Source organism: Aspergillus flavus, chromosome 5, assembly GCF_009017415.1.
Source record: "Aspergillus flavus chromosome 5, complete sequence".
NCBI lineage: Eukaryota > Fungi > Ascomycota > Eurotiomycetes > Eurotiales > Aspergillaceae > Aspergillus > Aspergillus flavus.
Window position 1 is genome coordinate 125,898 of NC_092408.1, and position 18,310 is coordinate 144,207.

At 50.5% G+C, this 18,310-nt stretch overlaps 7 protein-coding genes across 7 annotated transcripts; 4 read left to right on the forward strand and 3 right to left on the reverse strand.

Moving 5' to 3' along the window:
• Positions 1 to 246: 246 nt before the first annotated feature.
• Positions 247 to 1,761, forward strand: F9C07_2070186 (monocarboxylate transporter; the record flags this gene model as incomplete). The annotated part of the gene is made up of 4 exons (XM_071508754.1): positions 247 to 1,057; positions 1,107 to 1,212; positions 1,270 to 1,545; positions 1,599 to 1,761. 4 exons carry the CDS (start codon positions 247 to 249, stop codon positions 1,759 to 1,761), a joined length of 1,356 nt encoding a protein of 451 aa, XP_071364178.1.
• Positions 1,762 to 2,029: 268 nt separating this feature from the next.
• Positions 2,030 to 3,326, forward strand: F9C07_6931 (uncharacterized protein; the record flags this gene model as incomplete). Its single annotated transcript, XM_071511543.1, has 3 exons — positions 2,030 to 2,229; positions 2,291 to 2,462; positions 2,526 to 3,326. The coding sequence occupies 3 exons, from the start codon at positions 2,030 to 2,032 to the stop codon at positions 3,324 to 3,326; spliced, it is 1,173 nt and encodes a 390-aa protein (XP_071364179.1).
• A 257-nt stretch (positions 3,327 to 3,583) lies between these two features.
• On the reverse strand, positions 3,584 to 5,350 carry F9C07_6930 (amino acid transporter; the record flags this gene model as incomplete). The annotated part of the gene is made up of 3 exons (XM_041292680.1): positions 3,584 to 3,700; positions 3,765 to 4,105; positions 4,180 to 5,350. The coding sequence occupies 3 exons, from the start codon at positions 5,348 to 5,350 to the stop codon at positions 3,584 to 3,586; spliced, it is 1,629 nt and encodes a 542-aa protein (XP_041147060.1).
• A 397-nt stretch (positions 5,351 to 5,747) lies between these two features.
• F9C07_1608492 (amino acid transporter) lies at positions 5,748 to 8,254 on the reverse strand. Its single transcript, XM_071508252.1, has 8 exons — positions 8,033 to 8,254; positions 7,907 to 7,977; positions 7,832 to 7,855; positions 7,694 to 7,783; positions 7,557 to 7,639; positions 7,107 to 7,504; positions 6,721 to 7,050; positions 5,748 to 6,622 (listed from the first exon to the last, which is right to left on the reverse strand). The coding sequence occupies exons 1-8, from the start codon at positions 8,135 to 8,137 to the stop codon at positions 6,146 to 6,148; spliced, it is 1,578 nt and encodes a 525-aa protein (XP_071364180.1). The 5' UTR covers positions 8,138 to 8,254; the 3' UTR covers positions 5,748 to 6,145.
• Positions 8,255 to 8,957: 703 nt separating this feature from the next.
• F9C07_2233501 (uncharacterized protein) lies at positions 8,958 to 10,264 on the forward strand (the record flags this gene model as incomplete). The annotated part of the gene is made up of 5 exons (XM_041292673.2): positions 8,958 to 9,116; positions 9,162 to 9,266; positions 9,324 to 9,548; positions 9,600 to 9,742; positions 9,790 to 10,264. The coding sequence occupies 5 exons, from the start codon at positions 8,958 to 8,960 to the stop codon at positions 10,262 to 10,264; spliced, it is 1,107 nt and encodes a 368-aa protein (XP_041147062.2).
• Positions 10,265 to 12,527: 2,263 nt separating this feature from the next.
• F9C07_2203513 (uncharacterized protein) lies at positions 12,528 to 13,643 on the reverse strand (the record flags this gene model as incomplete). Its single annotated transcript, XM_071509562.1, has 3 exons — positions 12,528 to 12,728; positions 12,816 to 13,102; positions 13,178 to 13,643. 3 exons carry the CDS (start codon positions 13,641 to 13,643, stop codon positions 12,528 to 12,530), a joined length of 954 nt encoding a protein of 317 aa, XP_071364181.1.
• A 2,190-nt stretch (positions 13,644 to 15,833) lies between these two features.
• Positions 15,834 to 18,037, forward strand: F9C07_2222206 (uncharacterized protein; the record flags this gene model as incomplete). Its single annotated transcript, XM_071509735.1, has 2 exons — positions 15,834 to 15,977; positions 16,016 to 18,037. 2 exons carry the CDS (start codon positions 15,834 to 15,836, stop codon positions 18,035 to 18,037), a joined length of 2,166 nt encoding a protein of 721 aa, XP_071364182.1.
• Positions 18,038 to 18,310: the final 273 nt, after the last annotated feature.

An 18,310-nucleotide genomic window follows, 5' to 3' on the forward strand; every position in this document is an offset into this window, starting at 1 on the left:
TCTAGAATGTGCTTTGACTCATCCTTCGTTTAAAGGACATGCGGACGATCGGCCCGATAAGTCGATGAGCCACGGAATTTCATGCCGACTCGACAGATCTGGAAGGAATTTCCCTGTCCCACTCGTCCTGATGACTTGTTTTCAAGCCCCACACCGTCTGATATTTTCATAAATTCTTATATTGCTTTAGGATGACCTCGCGCACTTCAGACTTCCTCTCATCCCTTGGCCCTTCGTCTTGCAACCATGGCTACATCGGAGCGCGGAAAGCTTTTTGTGTCCTCCGGAGTGGAAATCAACCATCCAGCGGTCGGTGTCAGTGAGCCTCGCCGGCCGGTGGATGACTTCGAAGTAGAAGACAATCGTGTGGTCCAGGAGGGACCAACCGCCGATGCCGATAGCTTTCCAGATGGGGGCTATCGCTCCTGGCTCGTGGTCCTGGGTTCTTTCTTGCTACTGATGTCGTCGTACGGCCTGATGAACTCGGTCGGGGTGTTGCAATCTTACCTGGAATCCCATCAGCTGGCGAACTACTCAAGCCAGAATGTGGGTTGGATCTCTGGGCTGTTTGTCTTCGTTTCGCTGGGCCTTGGTGTCTTCGTGGGCCCCTTGTTCGATACCTACGGACCGAGAGAGCTGGTCTCCGCCGGGTCGGCCTTCTATGTGCTGAGTCTGTTCTTGACGGCGGAGTGCACCCAGTATTGGCATTTTATCGTCTGCTTCGGCATTATGGCTGGCATCGGAGGTGCATTCACGAGCACCATAGGGATGTCCTGTGTGCCACACTGGTTCCAGGCGCGCGCCGGCATGGCGATCGGAACGGCCATGGCGGGCGCAGGTCTGGGTGGTGTGGTCTTTCCTTTTATCCTGAAGGGTGCGTTTGCCAATCTGGGCTTCCAGTGGGGAATGCGCATCCTGGCATTGGTGATCCTCGTGCTGTGCGGACTCGCCTCATTCCTCGTCAAGTCTCGCCTCCCCAAAGGACAGCTGAAGGCGGCCATCGATATCCGGTCGTTCAAGGACTCTCGCTTCACATTGTTGAGCTTTGGCATTTTCAGTAGGTTTCTCGCTCCCCGTGGTTGTCATCGCATACTTAATAGAAGTAGCGCTCGAATTGGAGGTGTTTGCCCTCATCGGACTATTTCCCACGTACGTGACGAAGCAGGGCTTCAATACCAGCGCGAGTGTATATACATTGGTGGTGCTAAACGTGTATGTTTTCCTGCCGACTTGATGCATATTCGTCTGGTCCCCTTCTGACAACTGTAGATGCTCCTGCATCGGACGACTTATCGCTGGTCGGATCGCCGATCGATACGGTCGCTTGAACGTACTCATTATCTTAATCTTCTCTGCTGTTCTGACGATGTTTGCCATCCTGTACCCGTTCAGCGGTCATTTGTCAGCACTGTATGTCTTTAGCGCCCTCTATGGTCTCTGTTCAGGATCGTTCATCAGCCTTGCCCCCGTCTGCATTCGGCAGGTGTCCAATGCGAAAGAGATCGGGATGAGATTTGGAACATGTTACTGTCTGGTGAGCTTCGCGTAAGTATCGTGTTAGCTGAAAGTTTGTGTCGAGACCATACTAACAGCGCTAGGACACTAATCTGTATTCCGATCGGCGGTGAAATGTTGGAAAAAGTCGGCTCGCGTATTGTAGTTATTTGGCTGGGATGTGTCCTCCTGTTTTCCATGTTCCTGTTCATGACCGCACGATGGGCCTGTCTTGATTACAAGTGGCATTGGCGGATTCGCATTTAGCTCCTGGGTTAATATGGACCGGGGATAGTCCTCAAGGACACCAATCAGTGTATGACTGGTGGGGATAGCTGCAGGCAAATCGTGTTTGATTGAGCCAAAAGCGCTGATTTGGATATGCAGGTTGCAAATAGACTGGAATTCTGCAATGTCACGCTGCTGATTTGTCATCTGCAAGGCTGCTGCCACCTCATAAATCAAGGGATGATCCTCTGTCACTCCACTTCAGCATTCTTTCCCATTCTCAATTTGAAGGAAAGTCACGGCCAAAATGCATTGGTACATATCTGTGCTGGTTTGGTTAGCCTTTGGACCACTAGCGATCTTATGTATAAGCATCCATGATTTCTCACCCGAGCAAGTCGACCAAGGCATCGCTCTCCGACAAGTTGTCAGTGAAGCCACTGAAAATATCAAGAGAGAAAGGACAGGAGGCTGTCGGCCCGAGGACGCCCAAATCCGTAAAGAATGGTATATCCAACAGTGGTTGATGTGTTCCCCTGTTAATATATGAGATTTAACCAGTCGGTAGGCGTGAGCTGACCCAAGAGGAACGACAGCAGTTTACCGACGCTGTTCGGTGCCTGCAGAGCATTCCAACCACCCTGGCAGACGATCTACGCCAGATTTATCCTGGAGTGCAGACCCGTTATGACGAATTTCTGGCTACACACATTAATCTCACCAGTGTTATCCATCAGACTGTAAGATATCGATATTTTGGGGATATAAATTTCACATACTTCGTTGTTTAACAAAGTCTGCAGGCGGACTTCCTTGCCTGGCATCGCTACTTTATCCACACGTTCGAGCAAGATCTCAAATCAAAATGCCAATACACCGGCTCCCTCCCTTACTGGGATTGGGGTTTGGACGCAGAGAACCCTCACCTCTCTGTTCTGTTCAACGGAGACGAGTACAGCATGGGATCGAACGGTGCATTCATCCCGAACAGGGATCCGGCTTACTGGCCCGCAATCCATGAGTACATCCCCGTGGGCACGGGCGGAGGATGTGTTTATGAGGGTCCCTTTTCAAACTACACCATCAACATGGGTCCCATTGATGGCGCGGGCCAGAAAGCAGTGAATTACCGCTTCGAGCATCATCCTCACTGTCTCAAACGAGACATCAACCCAACTGTCACACGGGCGTCCGTGACCTTTCGTCACATCACGGAGCTGATCCTCTCATACGACACCATTGAGTGGTTCCAGGGCGTGATGCAGAAAGACCCTCGATTCTCTGTACCATCTGTGCCGTACGGCGTTCATCGCGGTGGTCACGTCGGGGTGGGTATGGTCATGGGCGACGCAGCTGGTAGTCCAGGTGATCCGATGTTTTATCTGCATCATGCGCAGATTGATCGAGTATGGACCATCTGGCAGGGGTTGGATCCAGACACGAGAAGACATGCCATCTGGGGCACGCATACGATCGTTGACACTCCCCCAACGGCGAATATGACGTTAGATGATATGATTGATTTTGGATTCGTGTCTGAGCCAGTCCAGTTCCGGGATTTGATGGATACGCTTGATGGGCCGTTTTGCTATTATTATACTTGAACATGTGAGTGCTTGAGAAAGTATAATGAATTAATACTGTGCTTCATTCGCTCATATAGTTGATATAATACAAAACGCTACACCGGGACCCAGTCCCCAGTCATGCTAAGTCTACTCTATTTACATAAATGCAGTCGCTGGTAAAATTCCCGAGAACCTTCCAGGGCACTCGACAGTCAGGTGCTCGCTCGCGTACAGTGTCGGTGTTGAACCGACAGCGTCGCTCGCGAGGGAGATAATTATACAGATTGAAGAAATCAAACAAGCCAGTCGACAAAGCGCTCCCAAAGGTTCTGAGGAACCCGTTGTTGCACCAGGATCTCCCCTTCTTGCAGACGGCCCGACCACAAATCTATCTCAGCCGATCGGACAAACTAGACATTCCCTGTGGTTAGCAAGGTTCTTTAACAAAGAGACTCCGAGATTCGTCCAACTAACCTTAGTACGTTTGAAGAGCTTCCATCCAATGATCGGCACAATGAAGATGGGAATGCCGATGTACGATGCCACAAAGTCCGACGACGACCAATTACCCTTCAAGAAGACGGGAAATCCCGCGACTAGAACGATGATGGTCGAGCCAATGAATCCGACCCAGGCGGCATAGGGTTGCAGCGGCGCCTTCCACGGAAGGGTATCACGAGAGACACCCTGCGCTTTCATCGCAGAGTGGAAACGAATGTAGCAGAAGGAGAGCGTTGCCCATGCGATCAGACCAGCGACTGTGCTGAGATTCAGAAGCCAGGTAAATGCCTGTGCCGCACCACCAGAGCCGAGACCTAAAGATCGTATATCAGTACACAGTACATGAGTTATGTCGTTAAATGCTTGTACGCGATGGAGTTTGACTTACTCAAGTACGCCAATGGCCCAAACAGCCAAGCCGTAATGACGGCAACGTAGGGCACACCTTTCTTGGTGACGCGGCCAAAGACTTGCGGCAACTGGTGGTCTGTTGTCATGGCCACAATCATACGAGAGCCCACCCAGCAGTACGAATTACCTGCGGACCATGCCGCAACCAGAATGCATGCATTGACAATCGACGGCAGGGCATTGATGCCGGCCTCCTTGATGGCGATCACGAATGGTGAGCTGTTCGCATTATCAGAGCCCGAGACGAGAGCTGGGTTACGTGGATCGACAATGATTCCAATCAGGAGGGCACCGAGGATATAGAAGAAGGCGATACGGTATGTCACACGGCGAGCCGCCTTCGGGATGGCATGGTGGGGGTTGACTGACTCCGCGGCGGTGATAACAACGGTTTCGACACCAATGAAGCTGAATGAGGCGTTGACAAAGGACGACAGAAAGCCCAGGAAGTGTCCCGTGGGACCGGTGATACCGTTATAGTTCGTCCACGGTCCAGGATCGTTCCAATAGCGGAAACCGATGCTATCGTTATTCGCTCCACCCGCCGTGATCACAATCGATACAATCACTAAGCCGAGGAAGCAAAGGACCTTGACCGCACCCCCAAAGACTTCTGTTTCCCCATAGAAACGCACACTCATCAGATTGCTGGCCAGGATCAGTACTAGACCCACGGTGATGACCACGGCCGGTGTCAGGTCGGTCCAATAGGAGACGATAACAGCAGCAGCGGAGACCTCCGAGGCGATGGCAATGGTATAGCAGTATCCATATGAGATGGCTAGTGAGAACCCGACAGCCGGATCGATGAAGCGAGTGGCCCAATGAGGGAAGGATCCGGCTGTGGGTAGCAGGGTGGCCAGCTCGCCGATGCTCTGCATCACGCACCATAGCACCAAGCCCACGACGATATATGCCAGCAGCAAGCCAGCCGGACCGGCCTTGGCATAGGCGGCGCCTGTTCCCACAAACAGACCGGTGCCAATCCCACTGCAAAAACCAATCATGGTAACATGGTAGTTCCGCAGGCGTCGCTGCGTCGCTCCACGACCACCTACGTTGAGCTGGAGTTCGTCCTTGGGAGGCGCATCATACTCGTTGTAGCCTGTTGGCTGGATGGCGTCCTCCGCCAAAGTGGACTTCTCCATGATCTGCGTAGGAATATTGGGTGGGATGGATGAAGGGTTGTGGGAATCCGTTCCCTACCCAGAGTTACCCCAGAGATAAAAAGAGATTCCCCCATGCAGAACAAAGCTTCTTTTTTTCGCCTCCCAGGATATCGCGCCAATCGCAACATCGCGCTTCCATCTTGCACAATCAGTTGTGCTCCACCACTTGTGGAGTAGTCGAGAGTGTGTAATTGGCTCTGGAGATCGGATTCTTTAGGCGATGCCGGACGAACGAACGATTTTATGCAAGCCTAACTAGATTTATCTATGACTAAGCCTCGGCTCCGGTATTCGGCTTTGGGGCCTTTGCAGAGTTTTCTCCCGGCCGGGATTGGTTTTTAGTTTACGTGAAAACCCCGATGGTTTTGACAGCTGCCACGCGGGCTAGTTTGATTTTCCATACAAATTCGCAAAACCCCGAATAACCTGAACCTTGCATTAATGAGCTCAGTAGCCTGTACAAAATTGCAAGTAGCGCAATACTGACAGCTGCCATCCCAATTTATCGAGACCAGAACACGTGACTACAAGATCGATTCTTTCTAAAACAGTATGGCTTGGTTTCGAACCGAGAACGGTGAAGATATTGGCCAATAAGAGCGCTTCCTAGATTTCCGACAGAAGGATGCCTCAGGTGGCGACTGCCTCTCCGTACGGAATACATTACCCTGATTTTGGTCTTGTATGAATAGAGACACCATAGTCACCCAACCGGTAGTACTTATATTCCAAACGTCAAGTTCACCCTAAGCTGTGGTTCGGAGTGCTAGAATACTATACTTCTACCACCGGACCGTGGTAGACATGCCGGGCCCGAACAACATAATATATAACCGCAATCAGAACCGTCCCGAATGTCCCAACCACACTATAGTTCATAGATTTATAATTTACCGCGGCTTTTGTGGGCCAAAAGCTAAAGAAAATCACGATAATCATGTAGCAAACAGCAAATCCGTTGTTTACCATCCCCAGAATCCCAGGAACTCGGAACGGCCCCCATACTAACGGAGCATTGGGGACATTCACAGTCGTATCCTCGCACTCACTACTGGGGCGGATGTGGCCGCATACACGCCGGTAGAGAAGCAGGCTTCCAACTGCTAGGTATGAGAGGTAGAGGCCAGACACAGCCATGGATAGGATATCTTTCAGCGCCACATCGGAGCCGATATTAATCAGCCCAAAAAGACACGAGACAACCATGGTGAAGCACACAGAGTAGATTGGGATATTGGTTGTGGGAGAGACCTGCGCCCACCCCGTCAGCCACTTGACAAATTAGACTCTAAAGATAGGAAGGGAAAGGAGAGAGGGAAGAAGTGAAAGAAGCCCAACAGAACACATACCTTGCTCCATAACCTCCATCCAGGCACTCCTCGATCACGCGCAAATGACCAGAACTGGCGAGAGGTCGCAGCGATCATGCCGATTGCAGAACAAATACCAATCACAAGCGAGATGCATATCATGGTCACAGTACCGCTCAATGAATTGGTTGCCTGCAGAAAGATTTCCATATATGGATACCCCGTGGGAGTGCTGGTCGCTGCGGCAAGATCGCCCATACAAAACAAGACCCCAATCAGCATGCCAAATCCAAGAACCCCGTTGATTAAGACAGTGAGAATCAATGCCCGAGGTATGACCACCGAAGCGTGTTGAACTTCCTCGGCCATCTATTATTCGGTTTAGAAGCCGGCATCGAGGTGTTTCCACAACGAGCGTTACTTACATGGACGGCAGCATCGCCACCAGAGAAGGCAAACACGCTACCTTGCATCCCAATGAAGAAAACGATGCCGTTGGACGACCAGCCACCCTCGTTTGTCCATGTTGTGAACACCTCCTTGGCGCTTTTGTGATCCGCCATATAGGTAAGTGTGATTAAAATGGTCAAGAATCCAACAATGTGCAAGACAAAAACCAGGTTTTCCAGACGTGGCAGTAGTTTACCACCGATCACGTTCACTGCTAGAGCGACTAACACACAGGCCCATAGAATCAGAGTACCATGATAGGGCTCGCTCTGGTAGTTTGGGAAGGTCAAGATAGCAGCCCCCTGGATTTCGGTGCCGCTCAACAGGGCGATCGACGCAAAGGCGGATTGCCAAGCAAAAACAGTTATCCAGCCTAAAGACATCAATATCGGCTTTGAGAAATAATTAAAGGAGGCTATACAAACCCGTGATATAGCTGTAAAATTTCATGCAACTTGGGGGCGCAAGCATTGCGCACCAATGATATTGTCCCCCTGATGTAGGCGCCCTACGTACCACATGTCATCGAGATGATGTATCGAGCCGAGGACGATGAACTCACATGGAAGATAACTCGGCGATGACCACAAAGCATGACCCAGTCCCTATCCATGCAAAGATATATCCGTAGACGGCACCTGCGGGTCCTCCACTAGGTTTGGTTAGCTTGGTCATGCAGGTATAATGGCTCGACACTAACTTCGCCATAGGAAGCAAGAAGGCACTGATTACATGTCAGCATTGGATGTTTATACAGGAGATGGACAGGACTTGCTCGAGTAATCCTTCCCACGTCGCGATAATGGTGCAGCTGAATGCGAGAATCGAGAGAACACTAAAATTGCGCTAGAGGGCCGCTTAGTATACGACAACCGTCAGAGGAACTGCGAGGAAATCCTGCCTTAAGAACAGACTTCTTCCCAAGTCGCGCGAGATCTTGCTCATCGCGATCTTGACTCAGACTGTGACCGAGCTCCACCCGGTTCTTCATCTCATACGAAGCCATATTGAGTACGCTCTTGGAAGTATTCAAAACTGCAAGCGAAAGAAGATATCTGAATCACAGGGGTAAATCAGAGCAAGGTGGAAAAAGGAGAAACATTCACTTCGAGACTGCGTTCAAGCGGATTATAATAGCCCCGGAATTTATTACTGCAGCGTGTAAGGATAGTCCCTGTCAGTCCTGGCCAGACTCTCGCTTGTGTTACTCTTACTCTACCTTCTCGTTTTATGTATCGGTCTCTCTTGTCTTAGCTCCTTTGCCACTATTCGAGCAAGCTTCCTTGGGCTACTGACCATGGGCGGTATCTTGACCTTGATGACTTATTCCGTGGGCGAGGACAAGGCGTGTCTCCTTGTACGGCAGATACAGTGGTCAATTAGATGCGCTTCTCAGCATTCGAAACGTACAACGTATGTCCGCAGAGGTAGGCGGCTTGATTACAAGCAAGGGTGCCAGATACAGACCACCCAGCTCGAATGGCTCTCGATGGATTAGAGCGGTACAATTGTTAATCAATGGCGCGGTGCAGATAGCGCGACGCTTTACTGCCACCTAGCCTGAATGAGTAAGAGAGAGACGGCACCAGGGTTACTTGACCGTGGGATCAGCACTTGCTTCTTTGTTAGTTTTTTGGAAGGCGCTCTTGGCGTTGTAACACTCAATGCCGACCTCCAGGAGTGTTAAACTTATATAGTTACACATCAAGTCTCCCAAGACTTTCATGGAATGCCCCGCTTCAAATGTCTTATGAGCGAAGTGCTGAGATATCAGTCTTCCAATGCTCAACCGTTAGTAATTGATACCATCCTAGAGTGATCAGCCCATGGCACAAGTCGAACCAGATAGTTGGAAGCCTGCTGTTGCGGTCATAACATGGCTTCTTATGAGTATTACTGCCGTAGCAGTTGTATCTCGACTCCTGACCAAATATCTATTAGTTGGAGGACTGATGGCTGATGACGCCCTCATCATGATATCGTTTGTGAGTGTGTCATACCTAGAACTCGGCTAAAGTCTGACAATGTAGGTATTTGGCATTGGCAATAATATCGCCATTTTTGTGGCCACTGCTCATGGCTTCGGTAATCACACCGGCACGATCATAGCAACCATGCAGGATATTGTGACGAAGGTCAGCTGCTGTCTCCATCTGACTTGGGTTCATTTATCTCCTGCTTACCCATCACAGTCCCAGCTCGCCGGCGCGCTGCTGTTGATACTGAGCTTGCTATGCTCGAAGCTGTCCATGACAGTTTTTATCTGTAACCTTACACCGGCTTCTCGAGACCATATCCTCGCTCGTGTTGCCCAGGGGTTAATATTAGTGACTGCAGTGACTGCCCTACTTGGGACCGCCTTCCAGTGTCGGTATCCAAGAACTTGGGACTATCTCAATGAGCAATGTATTGATCGCGTAAGGCTACAACGGCATCGTGATATCCGGACCTATATTAATGAACTATAGGCTGCCTGGGCCGTGTTCCTCGCCACTGCAAATGGGATAACGGACATCGTGATCTTTGCCCAAGCCATGGTGCTGATCCTCCATGTCCAAGCTACATGGAAGAAAAGATTTGTGTTTGCCAGCATCTTCCTTCCGCGGCTGCTGTATGTTTATCGTCCTCCACGTAGCATTTAGTCATTGACACCCTTAGTGTTGTTGCATCAAGTATTGCGGAGATAATCCTTAGCAAAGCCCACACATCTTCCACTGATCCCTTCATCCATGCATCCCCCACCACAATCTGCATGGAGATTACCCAGTCTCTCAGCATTATTACAGCCTGCTGGGGCCAGCTGAAGCCTTTTATGGTTCGACTCCGTTCTAACGCATTCTGTCTTCAAAACAATGAATGGACAAATACCGCCTACAACGGCAGGCCACGACCATCACACGTCTCTTGTGCAAGAAGGCGCGTACTCTCTGAATCTGGAGGTGACTTTGTCCTTTCCTCCACGTATGGGAGAAAGACAAAAACCTCCACCTCCCGGGCGTCCGCGGAGTGGGAGTCGCAAAGCCAATCCAGCGAGACTTATATCGTCCAGGAAGCGAGGACATGGACTGTGGATTTGCCGACAGCGGATGTTGCCCCGATTACGGCGTCGAGGAGCGGTGGCATGGGGAAATGAGAAACCGGAGGCCTTCTAACTTGTCTAAGTCGTGTCCGGAATTAGCAACACAGATTAAGGCCGATAGGGGGGGTTAAAATAAGAACCTATACGATAGTGTGACAGGTCCGTTGTGAAAACAGCAGTTCACGCCGGTGGGATTGCTGGGAACTGGTTTTAATGGATTTGGCAGCCAGCATATGGCAGATCCAACTAATCGAGACTGACACATTGTATTAGGGCGCAGACTAAAGCTTGTCAATTCATGTCTTCGAAAGCAATGATGGTAGAGTTAAGGCATTGAAAACGGGGAACTATCAAGTGAGACTAGAACGCAGTGATGACCTAATGATTTAGTGGAGGCACTGACAACCTACCATATGAAATATGAATAACATTATCACTACAAAGAAAAGCGAACTCAAGCGTGTGGTGAGTGTGTTTGTGAGTAGCAGTTGTGAACGCTTCGTTGCAAGTATGCCTGCGAGACCCGGTCCTTCTAATTCTGTTGCAGATGCTGAGATCGTGAAAGAGACATTGGCAGGTTCTTGTGTATCCTTATATTGGAAGGTCTGACCCCGGCCTGCCGTCATTCCAGGTTTGCGCTTCCCAGTTTGCTTTGCAATGTTGCTCTTTATAACAGCAGCAAATCATAACCCTGCCTAGGTACAGTAGACTTTGTTTTAAAGCTCTGACAGTGAAGGGCTTGCAAGTTAAGAGGAGAAAGAAACTTTCGTCTTGGAAAAGAGTTCTGGTACCCCTAATTGAAATAGGACATTCCGCAACATGGGCCTGTGCAACGTATATCATATTTCCTTGCCAGGAAGGTGAGATTCAGGCATCCCCTGTTGCATGAAATGGCAGGTCATTCTGGGATCGGATATTAGTGTCTACCACCCAGCATCAGTCAGTACGTGACGGTATTGCTCCTCATGATGCTAGAAGATCGCCATATATTGATCTCTTGATTCGGTTATATCGCTCTGCAGATACATGACGTCCATGCAATGGTGCAGGTTCTGTGTAGCAAAGCTTAGAATTTAGGACACGTGAAAAAGGCATCATGCAGAATATTTGTCCAGTCTGCTTCAACTAGCCCGTATCCTTTTTTCCTTTACTTTGTTGCCGTTCTTCTCCCGCTTATAAGAGGTATGGTTCCTATGGTCTTGAGCAACTCAGGGAATTCGAAAGGTGGCAAATACTGCCCGTCGTAAAAGAGCGTCGAGGGCAAGGGAATCGAAGAAAAACAGGGCAGAGGACTAGGCAGGTATGTCCCAAAGCAGAACGAGATAGAAAGCACTTAGGTTGCTGTTGATCATTCCTTTCTTGTCTTGGGAATCTCAGCCCCTTTTCAACAGACTGATATTGAGTGGTTGATTAGTACTACCAGATTTGGTCAGAAAGAGGGTTGAACCCACAGAAACCCTGTGGCGGGAAAACCCTTAAAAAACTCAACTAGTCCCGGATTGGAGAAGGGTTTGCCAAGACCTCTCATGTTGGCCTCCACGTCTACAGCTTTCCTATATGACAGACAGCAAGGTGGCGGTAATGGTGATTGCTCTGGGTAATATGCAATAACTCTAAAATCTTATACACACTTGCCATTGACTGGATAGAAAAGTAGCCGATGCAAGATTCGATCCAGTGGCGCTGCTGTGTTAGTCGTGTCATCACTCATTTCTCTTCCAAGAGCATGTTCAGGAGACATTGCCCAATAGCTTTGCGAGCGTGCTGACTGAGCTGACCCAGACTGTCTGAGAGCCGTATAACAAAGTCGAGCTCCGGGGTTTCGTGCCGGTGATTCAGATCACAAAAGTCACCGAAGAGAATTGCATGGAGTATGTCAACCTCGCCTTGCCACCGATGGTGATACTTTGCCAACGACTCATCCAACGCGACTAACTGGTTGGTGAAAGAACAGTCTATGTTGAAACCCCCGCCGAGTGTTGAGACCGAGGAGTAAACTGATTCCTGGAAAATGACACTGAGGAACACCAAGCACTTCAACCGTCGAGTGGACAACTCTGAAGGTTCTGCGAGTATTTCAGGCTCGGGAGCCTGGTGGAAAGAGTTGTATAACAGGATGGTCGCATCATATACGGCTGGATATATCTGGAGGCTCTCTACCACCTTTGATCGATGCCGGTCAACCGTTAATTGTAGCGTTGGGTGAAGGGCAGTCGGTGTGAAGTGATCTGATAGCTCCCATACATGCGTGGTTGGCTCACATCGCGGTGATCCTGCAATGAAGAAGGCACTGGTAGATGATTCCGTTTGGCGTGCGTCAGTCTCCAAGGTTTCCTTTTCCCAAAAGCCATGACTCTAGGTGGCGGACAGGAAGACTCACAAAAACACAACGAGCTCCACACGCCAGTCCCCTCGCAATGCAGAAAGACCGCCTCTCGCATTGATGAGCCGTTGCAGTCCATCTCGATGGACTTCCCACTGGCCATCTATTCCCCAGTATTTCTGCACATGGCGGGAACTGTCAACAGAATCACAAAGCAAATGATTCCTCATGCCTTGAATCATATAAGATGTAATCGCCGCCATACTCGGCCCGGACACGTACCTCGAACATCAATAGACGTACTACGGAAACGAGGGTTTCGTTTCTCAGCGCTTGCTCAGGATCATCCAGCCATTTTGTGATGATACTGATGGCTTCGGTTTTGTATCGGAGAGCTTCAGGCGAGGCGAGCTCACCGTGAAGGTAGGCCAAATGGGCTGCTGCGTGCGCCATTGTTGCGTTGAAGGAGGCGCTGTTTGACAGATCCAGTGGTAGCCAAACCTCTCTGATGGGATCGAAAGCCGCGTGGGGAAGGGCGACAGACATCCCACTGGTGTGCGTACTCAGCCCTATCAATGTCAGTCATAGCTATAAATCCTCGATGCCGACCGTGCTGAATTCCTTCCTCCATCTGATATACTTACAGTGGTATAGCAGCTTGCGATGTTGCGCTGTTAATGTCACTGGAAAGGTATGAAAAGGGTCGCAATTGACAAATTCTAGAGCATGACGGATTCCAGACAAGATCTGGGCTGGGATACCCAAAGTCTCCGCATTCCCTTTGCCTGCATTTGCTGATCCTGCCCCGTGGTCCTTTGGTTGGAGAGCTGACATCTGTTGCCGGAATTCCTTCAGCCCCTCAAACTGACTGTAGGTTTGGATGCCATCATTCGGCATTAATGTGCGGGGATAAAGACGGCGGCCGGCGGAAGTTACATCGCTTGGATCTTCCTTTGCGATAGCTTGTTTCTGCCTCCAAAATTGTCGCATTGCATGACTGCGAATACCAGGCTGGTCCTTCTCCAAGACAAACTCGAACTGGGTTCCTGCATCGTTTCTTCCTTGTTCCCTTGAATCTGGGTCTTTCCTTCGACGTTCTGGGTGGTTCATTGTCGTAAAAGAAGAGTTCTTTATGCGTGGCCCTGATGCAGATAAACTTCGCTCGAAACCCCCGGGTGAATAGATTCAGACCGGGGTTCAACGGAATAGACTTTTCATCTTGGGATATGTGCCCTACTTCTCGTGTTGCCCATCCATCGTATATCGGCTGAGAAGTGGCAGAAGGTTGTGAGGGACCCATTTAGTGTGTGGATCACATCTAACCGATAACGTAGAAAGAGCCCATGCAAGGGCCAACATGACCGTCGACTCGCTCATCGGGGTCTACATGTTTCTCGGTATATGCGTGATACTCCGTAAGCATGTCTTTGCTCATCTGAAACGGCTCAGGGAAAACCATAGTCGCTGCGCTACGTGTCCCCTCGATGGTACCCATGATCCTATCCGACGCGCCAGGGTCGATTCCATCCAGCAATGGAAATAGTATCTGACCAATCAGCGGTCTCGCAGTGGCTCTCTGATGAGCCTGACATCGTACTAACTGACCTGGGAAGGACTAGTTAACCTATCGTTACATTCCATCGGCCAGGGTGGAGATCAAACGACCAACGCAGAGGAATACTCACCTGCATAAAAGTTTCCATGCCATTTAATCCTTTCATCCGTCATTTATTAGTTAGCATTATGGCAGCAAAGCTAAGTATCTGACTTGACCTGGGGTCCACTTCTATCGATCCCACGAAGCCTATGCTTTATAATAATAAGTCTCCCGGCATTCCCCTGAACTCTCGCTCGACTATCGAGCACAGGAACAAGCTTCCTAGAGATGAACAACGAATCTTTCTTTGAGTCCCTCTTCTGGAACATGACTATGAAGCGGTCATTGTGATTATTTGCCCTGATGGTGTTGATTTCGGTCTTTTTTCCCCCGGAACGGCCGTATGAAAACTCACTCGCATCGAATATCAAGGGGCCGATCCCAGTGGGTCGAGAGCACGGGTCAAAACCACGAAAACGACCGACGGCTCTGAGACTTTTGATCAATATCATCTGACAGTTGTCCTCTTTTCTGGTTCCAACTTGTATCTCATCAACTACCGAACGAGATGTCCGTGTTGTTTCACGCGGCCGTACCGCAGACTTTGATCACGAAAGCCTCTTACCATGTACGGGAAAAGTCTTGACAAGCAGGTACGCTACGAAATTCTCAATCGTCTTATGCAACGCAATCACTAATACACGGCGGAAAAGCTGTATGTACGGCATTCTTGCCGTCGAGGGCTAGTGAACCGTGAACCGTGAGCCGTGATGGAACCCGCCGATGGGCAACCCGCACAAAGCCTGTTGAAATCTATCCTTCCTCCTGCAGTTTAACATACCCTGTCCAGCGCTCACGCGAGCTCATGGTATTTAGGTGACGAGTGTGAGTTTAGGGTCAGCGGGTGGGTATGGCGATGGAGCCGGCTTTCTCATGCTTACCCGGTATGGGACGCAACATCCACTATACCAGAGAGGATGCGAGTACGGGTTTCCTAGGGTATCAGCGTCGAATTACAACCACACGCAGCCTCGATCCAAGTGAGATCGTCGGGAGGTGAACACAGCTTCTCCTGGAGAATGGCGTTATACCCGGCCCATTTCAGCAACACCAAAAGAAAAGAATGTCCAGCCGGTGCCGATCTTCGTTGACGTATAGAGTCATGGATAGAAGCGAACCCCGGATGAGAAAGGGACGGAATGGGGCGAAGCAGAAACCTGGTCAATCAAGAGGATGGCTTTCTCGTATTAACCCAGGCTTTGCTGCAGCCTCCCGCATAGACTATCCCCAGATCGAGCATCATTCCCCGATGAGACCCGCTTCGGTAGTGAGGCTGATCGTGAGATTTGTGTTGACATCGGTCCTCTTCCTTTCATGACCACTCATATATACAGCCTTACTGCTTCTCTCACGTCGCTAGTTGTCTGACTTCCACCTTCGACTCGTTCGTCGCATAGAAGAGCTCACTTGAAGAATTAGCATGGAGTTCCCATATCGCCCCAAAAAATACGCCCTAAACGCACCCCCGCCAATTCCGCCTCGGCGACCTCCAGAAGACAATCGTCCTCCACCATTGCCTCCTCGGATGTCGCGAGATAACTCGCAAAGCACCGCTCCACGTCTGGGGGCAGTGTATCCTCCGCCGCCTCCATATCAACGAGAGGCCACCCCCCAACAAGTGACCCATTTTCCCGCTCCATGTCATGCAGAACAGCGACCGCAGCCTTGGCCTCGAAGGCAGTCAACATCCCTCCAGGGGACCCCACAGGCTAGTTCCACGCCTTCAATTTCTCGTCCTTGGTTTCCGCCACCTCCGTCGCAGGCGTCTCCCTCCCAGAATAACTACCGTGACCCATCCCATACGTCTCCCGCGGAGCACAACAAGAACCAGGCTTCGGTACCATCGCAGCCTGACGTATGGCGACAGAGTCGTGAGTCCATTGGAAACAACATGCCCACGCCACCACCTGCCTATGATTTCCAGCCACATGAGCGGCAGGCATCGTATAGTGGACCAGTGCCACCGCCACTGTTCTCGAACCGCCCTCCTTCCAAACAACGACGCTCGCCGACGACACAGTGTCGCCAGGAGGACTTGCCATCGGCATCAGCATCGATTGACTGCAATACTGTGCGCAGCTCCTACCCAGATCCCGAGCACAGGGACCAGACACGCTCTGACGTCCCTGTATCGCGACCAAGCATGCAGTATAACCCGCCCGCAAAGTTTACTTTGAAAAAGTGTCCCTCCACGAATTATAACTTGATGTGCTCCGGTAGATGGTATATCTTACCTGAAGCCCCAGAATTCCGCATTTGCACGTACTGCTACGAGAAGAATATTCGGGGCTCATCGTTGCAAGCAAGCTTCCACCCTTGGGTCTCGCCCGCCGGTGCTGGCATACATTGTCTCTTCAGCTCACCTCGTATTGAAAACCATTTATGGCCCCGAGCCTTGCAATCAGGCAGTGTTAAGGAGCTGTTGTGGTTCTTTCGTCATCGCGCCGCCATAAGAAACTGTGATGGGACAAAAGGCGTCGGGAGATCGGAAAACGTGAAGTGGTATAGCCCCAAAGGCAACAGCAGACTTCCTTCTTTTATCGCATGTGAGGCTTGCTATGAGGATGTAGTCACGGGTACGGCTTTACAGGGTCAGTTCGAACAACATCGAGAGACGCAACCGCAGGGACAAATATGGGCGTGTGACATTGCTATAGATTTCATTCGAAGATTCCTCACGAATACTCCAGCGTGGCCGCAGTTTTCTGCCGAAGCTGCACGTCATCTGGCGCTTCCGGAATGCGAGAAAAATGGGGGAGTAATGAGCGGCTCCTCACGGCAATGGTACGAGCTTCGCGATCGAGCCCTGGGAATTGCTGTCTGCGAGCGCTGCTACCGCGACTTTGCGAGTAAGACCGACTTTGAATCCCACTTCCAACCCCTGAGACAGCCGCCAAGGCAACAGCAATGCATTCTTGGCTTCTGGCAGGCACGGGTTATTTGGCATGAGGCGCTTGAGCGGAAAGACTTTTCACTATGGCGACGCACAATCATAGAATATGTCCAAGCTCCTCCTTGTAGCTCGCAGACAAAGCCTGGTGCGCAGATGTACCAACTTAATCAAGGCATCGACAACTTCGACGTCTGCCAGAGCTGCTATGTAGGTTTCCTCAAGCCACACGGGATAGACATATTCTTCAGGCGAGTTCAGCATCCCAGGACAGTCGAAACCTCCTGTGATCTGAATCCTGGCAGTCTCCGGTTTTTGAGCTACGCGCCGAGACTAGATGAGGCATTGATCACTTGCACATTTTCCGGATTTGTAGATTTTACTAGCAGGTTATGTAACCTTCCTCTGTGTCCGGGGATTGAATTGGTGACAAATCAGAAATGGTATGGCACGGACGACTGCCGCATCTGTCTCGCGTGCTACGAGGAGGTCGTTCGTGACAGCGAGCTCGCTCAACAGCTCCCCCTCTCGCCTCAAATCATCCCGGGTGAGAGTCACTGTGACTTATACTCGCCTCGAATGCGCCGCAAGTGGGCTGAGGCGTGTGACAAACGCGATCTGGCCTCGTTTATGGCGTTTGCCGCATATCGCAGGACCATCTATGAACAAACGGTCCCAGAAATGCGGAATATTGTCTCGATGGCGCGGTTCAACCTCGATATGCAAAAGATGTACAACGTTTCTTCGTCCTTTTATTACAATATGAACGGGATGACAGCTTCCATGTATAATCCCCACATTAGCTATGGGGCGGCCGGAATCCCGCACAGATTCGAAACACCTTGGGGTGTCGAGGGAGCACAGCTGGGGCAGAGGGCTCAAGGATATGCGCAGGGGATCAACGCCGACACGGCAAGAGTCGCGCAGTTACAGGCGACCTGGAGTCTGGTGGAGTAAGAGGGTACTAAGTGCGTATGTTAAACTTCTCTTATTGTAGGCCGTCTCATCTTCTCAGACATCCTCATCGCAGGCGCTGTTACTTTTGCAGAGAGGCAAGGACTTATTGCAGGTGTCGTCAACAAGGTCTCGATTGCGAAAGACCTTGGTTTGGCCACCATGTCACTGATATCCGACCATGCGACCGGTCAGCCAGTTCCAAGAGAGCACTGATGACCGGTATCGTGGGGTGTCTGGGCATTGTTTGGTACGAATGTGGCCAGTTTAGAAGTC

Bases quoted from the DNA above. Each gene is read 5' to 3' on its own strand.
- F9C07_1608492 (XM_071508252.1), bottom strand. From the start codon at position 8,137: ATGGCTTCGTATGAGATGAAGAACCGGGTGGAGCTCGGTCACAGTCTG. The intron at 7,978-8,032 runs GCAGGATTTCCT...GCGGCCCTCTAG, and splicing joins GGAAGAAGTCTGTTCTTAAG to CGCAATTTTAGTGTTCTCTC. The intron at 6,623-6,720 runs GTATGTGTTCTG...GGGTGGGCGCAG, and splicing joins GATGGAGGTTATGGAGCAAG to GTCTCTCCCACAACCAATAT.